Here is a 13,783-nt window from a genome sequence, read left to right as displayed (position 1 = left end):
AAACCATAACAGGATTTTTTTGTTTTACATGTCGCGTTGTTTCAAGAAAAGTCTACGGAATTATTCTCATAGTGTTGATCATCTGAGAAATGTAAAAATAATAAGAATACGTAATGGGGGTTTTACAAATGTACGTATTTTTCTCCGAAAGTCATTATACTCCGTCGTATAAAATATCACATCGGAAGGATTTACCCACTGAACGGCCGGGATTTATTGAATAACTCGTATTTGAGGATCCAAATTCATCTAAAAGATTTTCATCTATTCTCAAACGTTTTCGATGGATCTTCGCCAAAATATCTTAACGTAGAACTAGTGAAATCGGATGGAGCAAGGTTTTCCACGTTTGAAATAGTTATTGTTCATCAAGAAGATATCAAATGTTAGCAACAATGGCTGTATCATCATCAAGAAAGGAATCTGAGCGTCAAACAAGTTGATTAGAAATTTCGGAGTTCAAGGGTGGATGGTTAAAATATTTCTTGCAAATGAAAAGGATAGGAGCAGAGATCTCAGGCCAGGGATAATATATTTTCTGTAGATCTTTAGAGAGAGAGGAGGGGGGCGGATACGTAATTACAGTTCGCTTCCCTCATATGGAACAACATAAACACATACTTACGTACTTATGTTGTTCACAGCGGGTCGAAATGTTAAGCCGTCTCTATGAATTGAAATGTCAAAATATACGTATGACCAAACAGAAATTCTGCTCAATGGAATTTACTGTGAACATTTAGATGACACATAATGAATTATTGATTGATTAGATATGAAACATATATATTATAAAAAGGATGATTTAAATTGTTTTTAAAATACATTTAAGCTTCAACCATTTCTCTCAATCTTCTGATGGTAGATCTGACAGTGGCGGCAGCAGCAGTGGAAACGGTGTAAGCACCACCAGCGACACACTTCTTACAAGAACCACAAGTCCAGATACCAGCAGCACCTCTCTTAACAGCCTTCTTACCACAGAAAGAACAGTCGTATCTAGCGTGTTGTTGAACTTCCAACTTCTTGACTTGTCTTCTCAAAGAGGAACCGTAACGGACACCGTACTTACCAGTGATACCAACTTTCTTTGTTCTCTTAGCCCTGAATTAAAAATAAAACATCATTGATGTTTTCAGTAATTGTTAGTAATTATTCAATAGTAACGAAGATACTCCTCCGTCCTAAACAAAACCAAAGAAAATTTATCTCATAATACTTTAATATTCAAAAACTAAGTTTGAACGATCGTCTCATGAAATCTCAAACTTCATTATGGATACAGATCAAATAGATGGGAGTTCATTGCCTCTACATAGTGAACACGTAAAAACTCAAGCTCACAGCTCCTTATCGGATTCTAATGACATTTCACCATTCTTAACGGTATTCGGTTCTTTTCTTTGATATGTTTTAGGATGGATAAGTTATTCATTGATTAATGCATACATTTTTGTCTTGTGTTTCTGGGATGGGGTTTTCTTGAATTTCTCAAATTAAGTTCTGATATTATTTTCTTAAATGAAGCTGTTGAATTCATTGAATTTCATTATTCAGGAAGTTTGCTTGGTAATGGGGAACTGGACAGAGGCGTCTGCCAAAGCTGTGCGTCTCAGTCCGTCTTTGGGAAAAATGAGGCTACAATTTACTTTTCAAAATTTTCAAAAAAAAAACTTAATTAAAAATGAACGGGTGGAAAACTATAAGTGTCTGGGTGTTAAAACAAAAAGCACAGTCACCAAAAAGTAGTCAAACAGTTGCTAGCTTTACAATATAAGTATAGCATATATTAATAATATATATTGTCCATCAATGTTGTTGATACCTACGCCATATCAGAGCATATTCGACCATTTTCTTGGTCCAGGGTTGATGACTAACATTCAAGTCCACAACCTCTTTCAATTTCATGTACCAATCCTTATGATCTTCAATCGACGATTCGACGGTGAAGGTCATCTTCTCGTTGTTCTCGAAAACTAAATCTAAGCAATCTCCAAGTAATATTAAATTTGTGTGGTTCGTAAATACTCTTTCATCTTCCTTAACCATATCATCACTTCCCAAAACACTTTTTACTTTCAACAAGTTTATAATAATTTGTGGAACCATTGACACTTCATGGTAACCCGTCAACTGGGTTCCTTGTAATCTATAAAATCTACGCTGTAGCCCACCTTTAATATCACCTCCTTGCTGTAATAGATATCCTTCTTTAGTAATATCGTTTTGAATTTGACATTTCTTTATAATCCTTTCGGCAATCTCAAATGTGGAAGGAAATACTTCCAAATCGGACGACCTTTTTAAATAACATAAACTCACTGCCATTGTTCCAAGAACCCATTCATTATTTTTATGAGAATTACGGGTCCATTTATTAACGAGGTTCAAATCGTACTTCTGGGTTTGGAATGCAGCATGCTCCAAAACCTTTTGTTCTAACGGAAACTCACAAACTGCAAGCGTGCCATCATTTTTTATTATATCAACCCATTCATCAGGCCTTACAGGTACTTGAACATATTTTGTTTTCGAAATGTACTTCTTCTTACCAAACAAAAAATTTTGCTTTACAGGAATCTTTTCAACTACTTCAACAATTTCATTCTTTTGCCTTTCATAACGGCATTTTATTGTTACTTTTAGGATATTGGTTTTTGTTTTATCTGAATCAAGAACAACACTTAGTTTCTTTGCTAAATCTATACTTCCATCGGATGGCATATTTTTCCAGGGTAGTGTTGTTTGACAGCCATTTAGGGAAATTTCAATCGAGTATGCAGCCCTGTGAGAGTTGATGCCATCTAACTTTAGCCTTGAAAGACCTTCTAACGTTATATAAACTATACCTTGATCTTTCAATGCAACAGGTTCGGTATCGTTATGATCAGGTTCTGGAAGCTCTAATACCTGAAGATCCTCTTCACCTTCGATATCCTCAGAGGGTGGGACTTTCTCTTTCAATATTGGTTTATCATCATGATCTGTATTAGTATTTCCCTCAGTTTTTTCCTTGGAGAGTTTCAATGGACTAACCACTTTGAATGGACTTTCAACATGATAATGTTGAATTTTAGGAGTTTGGATTGGAGTTTTAGTAAGATCAATATATTCGAAAGAATCTTCTTGGGGTTGCTTGTTAAGACTCATATCGTCTCCTAAAATGTTATTTTGAATTGATTTCTTGTGAGGGAGTGATTCCAAAAATTGTACGTTTGATATTTCATGTTTCCCATTTAATGAATTATTCGCAGTTTCCTGAGTAATTTCTTCATCCAAATGATTTAGGAAGGATTCAAATGCATCACCTCTCATGTCAGAGAAAGATGGAAGAGAAGGCTCTTTAATCGGAGTAGAAGGAGCATCAATCTCAATAATAGAATCGTTTTCAATGTCTGTAGTAGCTTTTGTTACAAAATGAGAGGTTCCTAAGCCCTTCACAGCTAGAGGTTTTTCTATGGTGGATGGTTTTGCGGGTTCTTCGTTAGTTATCAGAGTATCTATATCAGTCTCGGGGACCAAGTCTGAAGTTGGTTCTTGTTTTCTTTTTGGGGTAGTTTTCTTTACCCAAGGAACTGGCGTATATTCTTTTTGATATATTTTACTCTTTTTAACAACTTTTGGTTTAAAATTATAATGTGAAGATATTGGCGGTGTCGAAAATGCACTGGCTTTGGATAAGTTGGTAAATTGGGAATTTATGCTTAAGACTGGAGATGTAGAATCTAAAAAGTTTATCGGTTTAGTTCCAGCTTGTGAATGCCAAATGGAAAGATATGTTGAAGGAGTTTCAGGATTGGCTAAAAATGTTGATTCTTCAGTAGTATTCAGATAATCTTCAAAAGGGTTGGAAAGATCTATTGATGGCAATACAGGAAGAGGTGATGCGGGAATGGTATTCTTTGAATTCTTAGTTCTCGAAAGTTTCCTGGATACTTGTTGGGCTTTTTTATTTTTCTTTGATGGCTGAGGGTCCTTTAAGTTTTCAGTAATTGATTCACCTCGGCTGTTTGAGTTATCAACGATTGATTCTAGTACATCATTGGATATGGATTTATCCTTTTCAGAACCAACAGATTCTAACGACAAATCACTAGTTGGATTTATGATAGAACTCATAGTACGGGAGCTCGGCAGTTTTGGCAAATTTGGCATGCCAGATAAGATGATATCAGCTACGGCTTCATTGTTAGATGAGGCCGAGACGACGTTATTTTGCTCCACGGAAATGGATAATTCTTCATTAATCTGCAAATCTTGAATAGGAGCTGATATATCTGTACCAAAGGAATCACTTGCAGATATAGTAGTGTTGTCTTTCTTTGATTGCTCACTAAGTGCCTGTATTGCTTGTATACTACTTTTGTTCGCCAGTTGATTCAAATCTGAATGAATTGAAGATATTTGTTTTGAAAATCTCTTTTCAATTTGTGAGACACCATAAGGATGTTCAGTATCAGTCTCGTTGGCTATGCTGCTTTCGGTACTTTCATCTGATGACAGTTGTGCAATTTTGAATTTTTTTATGAATGAATTGTCAGAAGGAGTATTTTCTTCCTTTATTTTACTATTTAGGAAGGCAGAACTATTGTCATATTCAGACAAGTCAGTTGTTTCGGAAAGATCAATAAACTTTTGATCGAGATTTAGCTCAGCAGCTTTGTCATCGGAGTTTTTCTCGAGTTTGCTATATTCCGTTTTATTTATTTCTTTTTCCAAGGGAGAGGGTACATGAAAACTCACTGATTTCCCCTTAATCCCTGTGCTAGTGTCTATGATATCTTCTTCCGCCAGTGGTATCGATGCTGGATCCAACGACTTGTTAGTTGTTGTATTATATGTTACAATCATTTCCATGGTTTCATCCCCGATTTCATGAAGGGGGATTTGAAATTGACCGTCAACGAGCACCTGCTGATCTTCCAGGAGAGAGTCCTGTTTGCTATCGTTGAACGTGTATTCTAGCTCATCATCTATTTCTTTAAGCAAATTATCGACTCCAACTTCAGATTTATTAATCGTCATGGATGGGTATTACTGTTAACTTGCTATTTTCCACAAGCAAATTGATCCTTTTGTTACGTAGAATAACTTTGCATGCGGATCATTGTATGTAAGGGCTGACTTGTCTTATATGGCATATCAAGCCGTCTTAGTTACATTCTGCAGATGTTTTAGATATATTTCAATGTTGACATATTACTCCTTTTGGAACTGACTAGGGTTCTTTCAAAATGGGGTTTAACCCTAGGGTATAAACATTTATACGCTAGGGTAAACGGAAGCCCTTATTATAGCAACAAAATAAAAGCTAGGGTTGGAAAAAGGGGTCACCCAGACCTCCTGAAATATTCCAGATTTTCCCCCAGATTTTATTTCGCAAATTTCAGTTTTTTGTACCGTTGCTCTTGTTTGGGCATCGATCGATCGAGCAATTGTTTCTGGTTGGTAACGTTACCACGGAGCAACTTTGGTACGTAAATTATACGTAAGCTATATATATATAGATATCCTGACCTGATCTCCCCATTACTTGAATTATTCGAGTACATGAAATAATATGATCTAGACTGATTTATTTTTTTAAACTATACTTAGAAAGAAAGAGTCTTTAATCGTACATCAATATTTTCAATTTTTCGTCCAGATACAACCACTTGAGTTTATAATGGGTGATACTACTACAGACACTATTAATACGCATGACAAGAATTATAAGAAGACAAACGAACTACCAACAATGAATCCTGAAACATTGAATTCGGCGACAACTGCTGATGAATCAACCAATTATACGGTAGCACAAAGGTCAACACAGAAGTTAGGATCTTATAGAACCAAAGCTGGTAAGTTTTCTACTACTATAGGTAATATATTACCTTCCCTAAGTGCAAAGTTACACCATTCAAAGAAAAATGAGAAGAGTAAAGAAAATGATCCATATTCATCCAGTAATAGTAGTTCCGAGTCCAATACAAATATTGCAAATAAAACGCACACAAGTATATTTAATAAGAAGGTTGAAGCGTCTACGGTACAAGGAAGCTTTGTTGATAATGGAAGTGTTGATTTTAGATCAACGGTTGAAAAAAATACTACTAATACTATGTTCAATATTGATGGTTCCACCAAATATATGTTAGATCTAGAAGGTACATCCCCGCAAACACAGCGTCAATTTAATAATCTTTCTATGATACCAGGATTGAGGCAAAGAGAAAACACTCTTTCATCACAAATATCCGATATGTCCTCAATCCCTGGTAATAATACATTCCTTTGGCCTGTTACTGATCCTGCCACCTCCAACTTATTAGCTACTGAAAATACCGAAGCAGATGGACCAAATTCAAATCTGGGCACCTTAATTAGATCTATGACAAATGAATTGATTGATAGCAGTCACTCAAGTTTGAATAAAAATATTGGTTATGATGAAAATAATATAACAAATACAACAGGGAATCTGGATGTGAAACGAAGAGCTCAGTCAATTAATTATCATATGTTTGATGGCCCAAAGCTACAAAATAATGAACGTCGTAGAGCTAATACAACTTTCGTTCCTATTCAGCAGCAGCAAGATGTCACCTTGTTACTTGATAACGTTGACCCAATGTCTCTTAACTGGGTTTCTGCAAGTCCAGCAGTTCCATCAGCTAATAGAGTAGGAAATTTAGGACCTACAAACACGATCTTATTTACAAACATATTTCCAGTACCACAACATTCCTTACAAGCTCAACCAATGGTTCCTGCACCTATAACAAGTGCATCTTTGGCTAGTTTGTGTTCCAAGTTTGGACATGTGATATCTTCAAGGATCTTGGGTGGTCTAGAGTTTCCTTTGGCCTTAGTGGAATTTAATTCAATAGAAGCTGCTATACATACCATGGAAAATTTACAAGGGAGAGATCTTTCTGGTGCTGGTGTTCCCACCATCCTAGCATTCGCTAAAATTTTGCCTGGATATGTACAACAACAGCCACAGTTACCTCCTGTCACGAATTCTTTTCCCATTGCACAGACATCTGACAATGCCCCTCATTCGTTATTACAAGAGCAACTGTATAACATGAATAACAATAATTCCCATGGATTTATTCCACAAGGGAATGTTCTTCAACTTTCTGGATTTCCCACCCAAACAAGAGGCCAATCTCATCCCATGCACATGACTACAAATGGGAATCATTCAGCTATGCATATCAAAGCTACTGAGAAAGAAAAATGTCCATTCCATTTACCTCCACCACCATTCAAGGATAATCAAATGTTATTTCAGCAAATAATTAGTTCATTCAACGTGGATTACGACCAAGTCCAAGTTAACCACATACTTATGAACGCTCTCGAAAGCAAAACACGGACATCTGATCCGAACAATTATGGACCATTACCAACCCCATTATTAAATAGAGAATTTGATACTCCAAGATTACGGGAAATAAGGAAAAACATTGATTCCAATTCCTTAACTACAATTGAAATTGAGCAACTTGCCATCACAATGCTTGATGAAATTCCTGAATTAAGTTCAGATTACTTAGGGAATACAATTATTCAAAAATTGTATGATAATTCATCAGACATAATTAGAGAGATTATATTACAAAAAACAGCTAAGTACTTATGTTCAATAGGGGTGCATAAGAATGGTACTTGGGTTTGTCAAAAAATGATCAAGATGGCACAAACTCCGAGAAAAATGCAAATAATTACAGATGGAATTCAAGATTATTGTACTCCACTATTCAATGATCAATTTGGTAATTATGTGATTCAATGTGTATTGAAATTTGGATTTCCCTGGAACACATTCATCTTTGAAAACATAATTGATAATTTTTGGACTATTGCTCAAAATCGATATGGTGCTAGAGCCATTAGAGCCTGCTTAGAGACTCAGGATGTAATTACACAAGAACAATCTCTGGTAATAAGTACTATGATTATATTGTATGGAGAATATTTAGCTGTTGATGATAATGGTACTTTATTGATTAGTTGGCTATTAGACACAAGCCCCTTACCAAATAAACATGTCATATTAACTCAAAAGCTAATTCCGCATCTTAAGAGTCTATGCTGTCATAAACTTGGTTCATTAACCGTATTGAAATTATTGAATTACAGAGGATCAGATAGTGCTAAGAATCTTATACTGGAGACTGTTTTTGGTAAAGTAGATAATAACGGAATACATGAATCACCATCAATCCTAATAGAATTGTTGAATGATTCAAACTATGGCCCAAATTTTGTATACAAAACACTAATCTCCAGAGTCTTTGACGGTAATGCTAAGCACCATATTATTAGGCAAGTTCATGACTTACTATTGGAAATCAACCCAACGCATCAACATCGTCGTTTAATGGAAGAAGTTGGGTTGATTCCAATGAACCACCAAGGTTACCAAACCAGAGCACACAAATCTTTTAGTCAGGTAATGGATCATGCAGGTAATATCAGAACCGGATCAATATCTAGTATTAGAAGTGGAAATAGTATATTATCTCAGGGACAACCTCCAACGTCTCAACCAATTTTGAACTCGTATAATGGTGACAACGGTAGCCAGAACATATTAAACCCATATAACTCTAATACGATGCCCCACAATGGTGGTATACCACCTCAGGGTTATTATCAAGGTACTACTACAAATAATATTCCAGGACTGAATTTTGGCGGTAAAGGGTATAATGGAGTTTATCAGATGCCACTAAATGATACAAACAATTTTAACAACAATAATAATTTTGGGAACACTTTTGAAATCCCAAATGCAGTAAATGCATCTAATTTACCAGTACCAAATGTTCCTTCAACCCTAAACAGAACTACAAGTAATAGCACTACAGGAACAAATGGTACAAGGTATAGCATGTTTGGATACTACTAATGAAAATAGAATCCTATAAATGAGCTAATCCTTTTAATGTTTATGATAGAAAAACCAGCAATTGCATACTCATATCAAGTTTGCATATTTAATAGTTAATTTTAAAATGAAATAATAAGTAAAAATATAATAATTAATGAAGTTTATGACTTTCCATGCTAAATAGAGTAAATACATAGCTTTGGAACATTATAATGTACTAACAATATTATCTATATACAGTACACAAAAAATGACTACTATTACTAAAATTAAATATACATTTCATGAATTTTTTATTTGGTCTTTCTTTTACTCTTCATCGGATTCCTCTTCATCAGATTCAGCATTTTGCAACCAAGTAATAAATGGTTTGGCGGCTCTACGAACCTTCTTGGAAACTTCCTTTGGAACGAATTTCTTTGAACTCTTGGTACCAAATCTCATGATTTCTTCTTCAGATATGATATCATTATTATACAGTTGGACCAATATTTTTGGAAGTTGTGGGATTAACTCTTTATGTTGTAAACCAAGGAATCTTTCAATACCTCCTAAGAAATGCTTTTCATATTCAGGGGTGACAAACACTTTAGTGAAAAAGGCAGAATGACCCACGATTTCTTCTACTATATTTTCGTCAAATAAAGTTTGTGCCAGAACACATGCTATCTTTGGATCACTTAACACATCCAAATCAGCAGCCTTCTTATATAATTCCACGTCGCTTGGCAAGTTTTCCAAATCATCTCCAGCTTCTTTTATAATCCATTCACCAAATTCGTCTAATTTGGTTAGTTCAGGGACAGTTTCAACAGCAAGCTCCTTAGCACGTCTTCTAATAGCTTCTTCAGACATATCAACAGCCCATTCATCATCTTTGACTTCAATTTCTCCCAATGAAGATGCAGCAGCATTAATTTGACGAGATAATTCATCATCATCTTCGTCGGCTAACGCAACATTTTCACCACTATCGTTGGCTGTGGCAGATTTACCTTGAGCAATATCACTAATAGAAACACCACCACCACGGACATTGGCAGATGCTGTAGCGGCTTTCTTCTTTTTCCCCGTGTTCATTGATTCAGGTGGATTCTTCAAAATGAATGAAGATAATTTATGTCTCAAATCCATTGGAGTTCTCTTACCACATGCCTTACAATCTCTTACTAAATCGTCATTCTTTGTAACAATAATTTCAGTTTCAGGATTCTTACAAGACCCACAAAGAACAAACTTATTAATGAATCCATCCAATACATCTTGTAATTTGGCAGGTTCATGAACACCATTAACTAAATAACGATCCTTTTCCACGGAAATGGAAGTTTGAGCACCTAACTCAAACCCGAAATATTTAACCAGGTATGGAGTTGGTCTATTCAATGCGCGTGCTACATCAGCAACGTTTAGTAGAGCAGTCTTGATACCGTTACCTCTACCTTCCACTTTGGCCTGAATGGGAGGCATCTTATAACGGTAGAATGGATCATGGTTGTCTCTGCAAATATTGATGGACATCTTGGTTGCTCGTTCTTGGTATAATATATGCAATATGAAGTTGATATCTTCCTTCAGATTTATCAATAGTAGTTCAAGATCATCATATTGGGTTGACGATTGCATTTCCCACTAAAAAATTTTCCATGTCGTTTGACGCGATTTATAGTATAGCGAAATCAATACATGAATTGATAACTGCAAAGAAGAGGTCAATTGATGGATAGAGCCAAGTTGGAGTGAGTGGTGATCGAAGAACATAAGGTAAAACTAATTAAAGAAAGAAATGAATAAGGATTGTGAAAGAGAGAGGTTATTGACCATAATGGTGACCAAAGAATACACCCAGGAAGAGCCCGAACAATTAGTTGAATTATACATGGATTTAAAAGTGTACTTGGGTGCCAATGATTCTTCTCTTTCCGAGGCAAATCAATTCTCACTAATGGAGATGCTATTTTATCTTTCAGTATTTATGAGTAAAGATGTGAAGGCGCAAGTTTTATTTAATACATTAAGGGATAGGTTTGGAAATAATTCACCCAAATTGCAAGTGATGCATGCCACTCTTTTACAAATTAATGAGAATGATACTGCTGCCATTACATATTTAGAGAATCTACTGAAGAAAGAATTGGAGTATTCGTCTGATACTACCAGTTATGTGATGATTATGAAAAAGTTAATATCGATAAAGATGGTTCATGACAATAGTAAGAACAAAACGGTTACTTTGAAACAATTGGTTGAATTGACTGAGAAGTTCCCATTAGAACCTGAATTATGGTGGATGCTAGGTGAAATTTATATGAATTTAAAAGATTTTGATCGTGCGATATATTGCTTTGAAGAGATTCTCTGTATTATGCCATTTAATTACGTTGCATTTGCACAATTGGCAGAATCGCTTTATTATAAGGCAAAGAGCATGTCACACAGTTCCAAGGCCAAGGTGGAACTCCGTAAGGAAATTGTTCAGAAATCGATGAACAATGCATTAAGAAGTATAGAACTGAGTGGCCTTTATTTGAAAGGTTGGTCGATGGTTGCGATAACAAGCCAAGAGCTTGGACCCAAGCATGTGAAGATAGCGTTACTGGCTAAGAGGAAGTTACAAGAGATCAGCACTGTATCTAATGCTAAGGATCAAATAACCGCCAAGTATCTGCTCGAGAAAGTATATGCCTAGGGGAGAGAAGACGTATAAATTTATAACGTTATATATGTATGAATTTCTATTAAGATTAAAATTGTACGGATTCGCATTCTCTATGAACCAATGGGATATTTTCAGCGACCCAATTACTATCTCTCAATAAAGACTTTGGGTCTCTTGAGTTTATCGGTTTATATTTGTTCAATATATTATTATAATCATCTTCGAACTGTTTAAATTCTCTCATTACTTTATTTTCCTTAAATTCCACATACACCCTTGTGTCATAAATTCTACACAAGACGTCATCCACTCTCAAATAAAATCTACTCAACAAGAGTAATCTTTCCTTCATGACTCTGATCTTGACATTTAATATGGAGATCCCATTATCTGCCAACTCATCTTCAAACAACACCATATCATCAAAATACAAGATCTTATCCATTCTTGATAATTTGTCCATGGGTAATTGTAACTCATCATCTCTTTCCAATCCACGACCTTCCCCCGTTGTTTTGGTCTCTGTTCCCCTATACGCTGTGGTATAAGTCCAATCAAAATCCTTAGATTCTTGATCCACTTGATCCCTCTGATGATCGATTCTCTTTGACTTTTTCCATTTCTCAGAGTAAGCGACTCTAATTCCTGAATCATTCAAGGCGACACCCTTTAATGAATCCAGGGCATTAAATTGTAATTCCCAACCATTTTTTAAATTTTCCAGCTTGACATAATTCTCACCAAAGATCATTTCGGGCAAAGTATTAAATTTCAATTTATTTTGAACCCAATCGTCAATCTGTTGTGAATTTAATATGGTTCCCTTTTGTGATGTGATGCGCCATGTGTCGTGGATCGTTATCGAGGGAGTATCGAGAATGGGCATCCTAGCGACTGGTGCAGGGATTATTATGGATTCACAATTAGGACAATGTGGATTATTTGGGTTATTGCATTTGTGAGTGGATCTTATGGATGTTTTTGTTGTGGTTGTTGTAGTTGTTGTTATTGATCTTGGAGGTTGGAAAGTTGGTGGTGATGTTTGGTTGTTTGGTCTTGTTGTGGTGGTGGTAGGAATTCTTGCACTTATTGTTCTTGAATGCATTTGTCTTGCAGCGTTAATTTCGATGGTATTGATGCCATGAAGTCTTGTTACGTTTGTATTATTAATGGAGATTGGTTTTTTTGAAAGTTTTTGGTTTGCTGAATCATTTAGTGATGAGTTGTTTGATGATGGTTGGGACATGCTTTTATGATTGGTATTAGTACTGTGTTATTATTAGTTTTATATATATTGGTCATTGTGTAGGAGAGAGGAGTTTAAAGTTGAGTTGTGAATCTGAAATTTGCAGTTGAAAAATAAAATTATGGAAATATTGTTTGAAAAAGATGATAAGTTACTGAAGAAGGGAAAGGAAAAGGGGGTATGAATGGTAATAGGTTTAGTCGAATATTGTTACGATTATGTTGTATCTCTGTTGTGATAGGATTATGGGTATATTTGAGTAATTTTGAGTATTCAGTGTCATCGGACTCATTAAGTCATATAAAAGAAGTTGTTGAAGAGGCTGAGGTTGAAGAAGAGGCAGCAGTCATTGAAGAGGAAGATTATGCATACAAGAGGGGTTTAGGACGTGCATCATGGAAACATTTTCATACTATGTTAGCTAGATTTCCCGATGAGCCTCGTGATGAAGATCGAGATAAATTAATTCAACTGATTGAATTATTTGGAGAATTGTATCCTTACGTGGATTATAAGTTAAAATATCAAGAAAAGATACGATCTATACCGATGCAAACCTCCAGTCGAACAGCCGTTTCTCTCTGGGGGTGCCATATTCATAATTCCATAAATGAAGATATTGGGAAGAGTTTATATGATTGTTCTATCATTTTGCAAGAATATGATTGTGGATTTGAAATAGATAAACATGTTGCATTGACCGGAGATGATGATGATAGAGAAGATTATAAGAATAGTTTAGAGATGGATCAAGAAGGTGAGAATAAGAATGGAGACGATCTTCGCATTAATAAAGTGACTATAGAAAAGGAGGATAAACAACTTGGATAAAACTTTTGTATTTTATATTGTATTATATTATAATATACAATTTTTATTTATACATGTATAAACTTTTTTTTTTTAAGGGTAAGAATATTTGCTGAGATTGTCGGTTATGTGTGATGCGATGTAATGAATATCTTAAAAGATGCAGTATGCTCGG

At 35.3% G+C, this 13,783-nt stretch overlaps 7 protein-coding genes across 7 annotated transcripts; 3 read left to right on the top strand and 4 right to left on the bottom strand.

The window, feature by feature from the left end:
• Positions 1-827: 827 nt before the first annotated feature.
• NCAS0A14810 (60S ribosomal protein eL43) lies at positions 828-1,451 on the bottom strand (the record flags this gene model as incomplete). The annotated part of the gene is made up of 2 exons (XM_003674370.1): positions 828-1,104; positions 1,450-1,451. Coding segments are annotated over 2 exons (279 nt in total).
• Positions 1,452-1,809: 358 nt separating this feature from the next.
• On the bottom strand, positions 1,810-5,028 carry NCAS0A14800 (uncharacterized protein; the record flags this gene model as incomplete). The annotated part of the gene is made up of 1 exon (XM_003674369.1): positions 1,810-5,028. The coding sequence occupies one exon, from the start codon at positions 5,026-5,028 to the stop codon at positions 1,810-1,812; it is 3,219 nt and encodes a 1,072-aa protein (XP_003674417.1).
• Positions 5,029-5,671: 643 nt separating this feature from the next.
• PUF2 (Puf2p) lies at positions 5,672-8,911 on the top strand (the record flags this gene model as incomplete). Its single annotated transcript, XM_003674368.1, has 1 exon — positions 5,672-8,911. One exon carries the CDS (start codon positions 5,672-5,674, stop codon positions 8,909-8,911), a length of 3,240 nt encoding a protein of 1,079 aa, XP_003674416.1.
• A 291-nt stretch (positions 8,912-9,202) lies between these two features.
• TIF5 (translation initiation factor eIF5) lies at positions 9,203-10,519 on the bottom strand (the record flags this gene model as incomplete). Its single annotated transcript, XM_003674367.1, has 1 exon — positions 9,203-10,519. The coding sequence occupies one exon, from the start codon at positions 10,517-10,519 to the stop codon at positions 9,203-9,205; it is 1,317 nt and encodes a 438-aa protein (XP_003674415.1).
• A 160-nt stretch (positions 10,520-10,679) lies between these two features.
• Positions 10,680-11,582, top strand: EMC2 (Emc2p; the record flags this gene model as incomplete). The annotated part of the gene is made up of 1 exon (XM_003674366.1): positions 10,680-11,582. The coding sequence occupies one exon, from the start codon at positions 10,680-10,682 to the stop codon at positions 11,580-11,582; it is 903 nt and encodes a 300-aa protein (XP_003674414.1).
• Positions 11,583-11,637: 55 nt separating this feature from the next.
• TIP41 (Tip41p) lies at positions 11,638-12,798 on the bottom strand (the record flags this gene model as incomplete). Its single annotated transcript, XM_003674365.1, has 1 exon — positions 11,638-12,798. One exon carries the CDS (start codon positions 12,796-12,798, stop codon positions 11,638-11,640), a length of 1,161 nt encoding a protein of 386 aa, XP_003674413.1.
• Positions 12,799-12,978: 180 nt separating this feature from the next.
• Positions 12,979-13,629, top strand: ERV2 (flavin-linked sulfhydryl oxidase; the record flags this gene model as incomplete). Its single annotated transcript, XM_003674364.1, has 1 exon — positions 12,979-13,629. The coding sequence occupies one exon, from the start codon at positions 12,979-12,981 to the stop codon at positions 13,627-13,629; it is 651 nt and encodes a 216-aa protein (XP_003674412.1).
• Between the last annotated feature and the right edge of the window lie 154 nt (positions 13,630-13,783).

This window comes from Naumovozyma castellii, chromosome 1, assembly GCF_000237345.1.
Source record: "Naumovozyma castellii chromosome 1, complete genome".
Taxonomy (NCBI): Eukaryota; Fungi; Ascomycota; class Saccharomycetes; order Saccharomycetales; family Saccharomycetaceae; genus Naumovozyma; species Naumovozyma castellii.
Note: the sequence above shows the minus strand (reverse complement) of the source record. Positions and strands in the feature narration are given on the sequence as shown.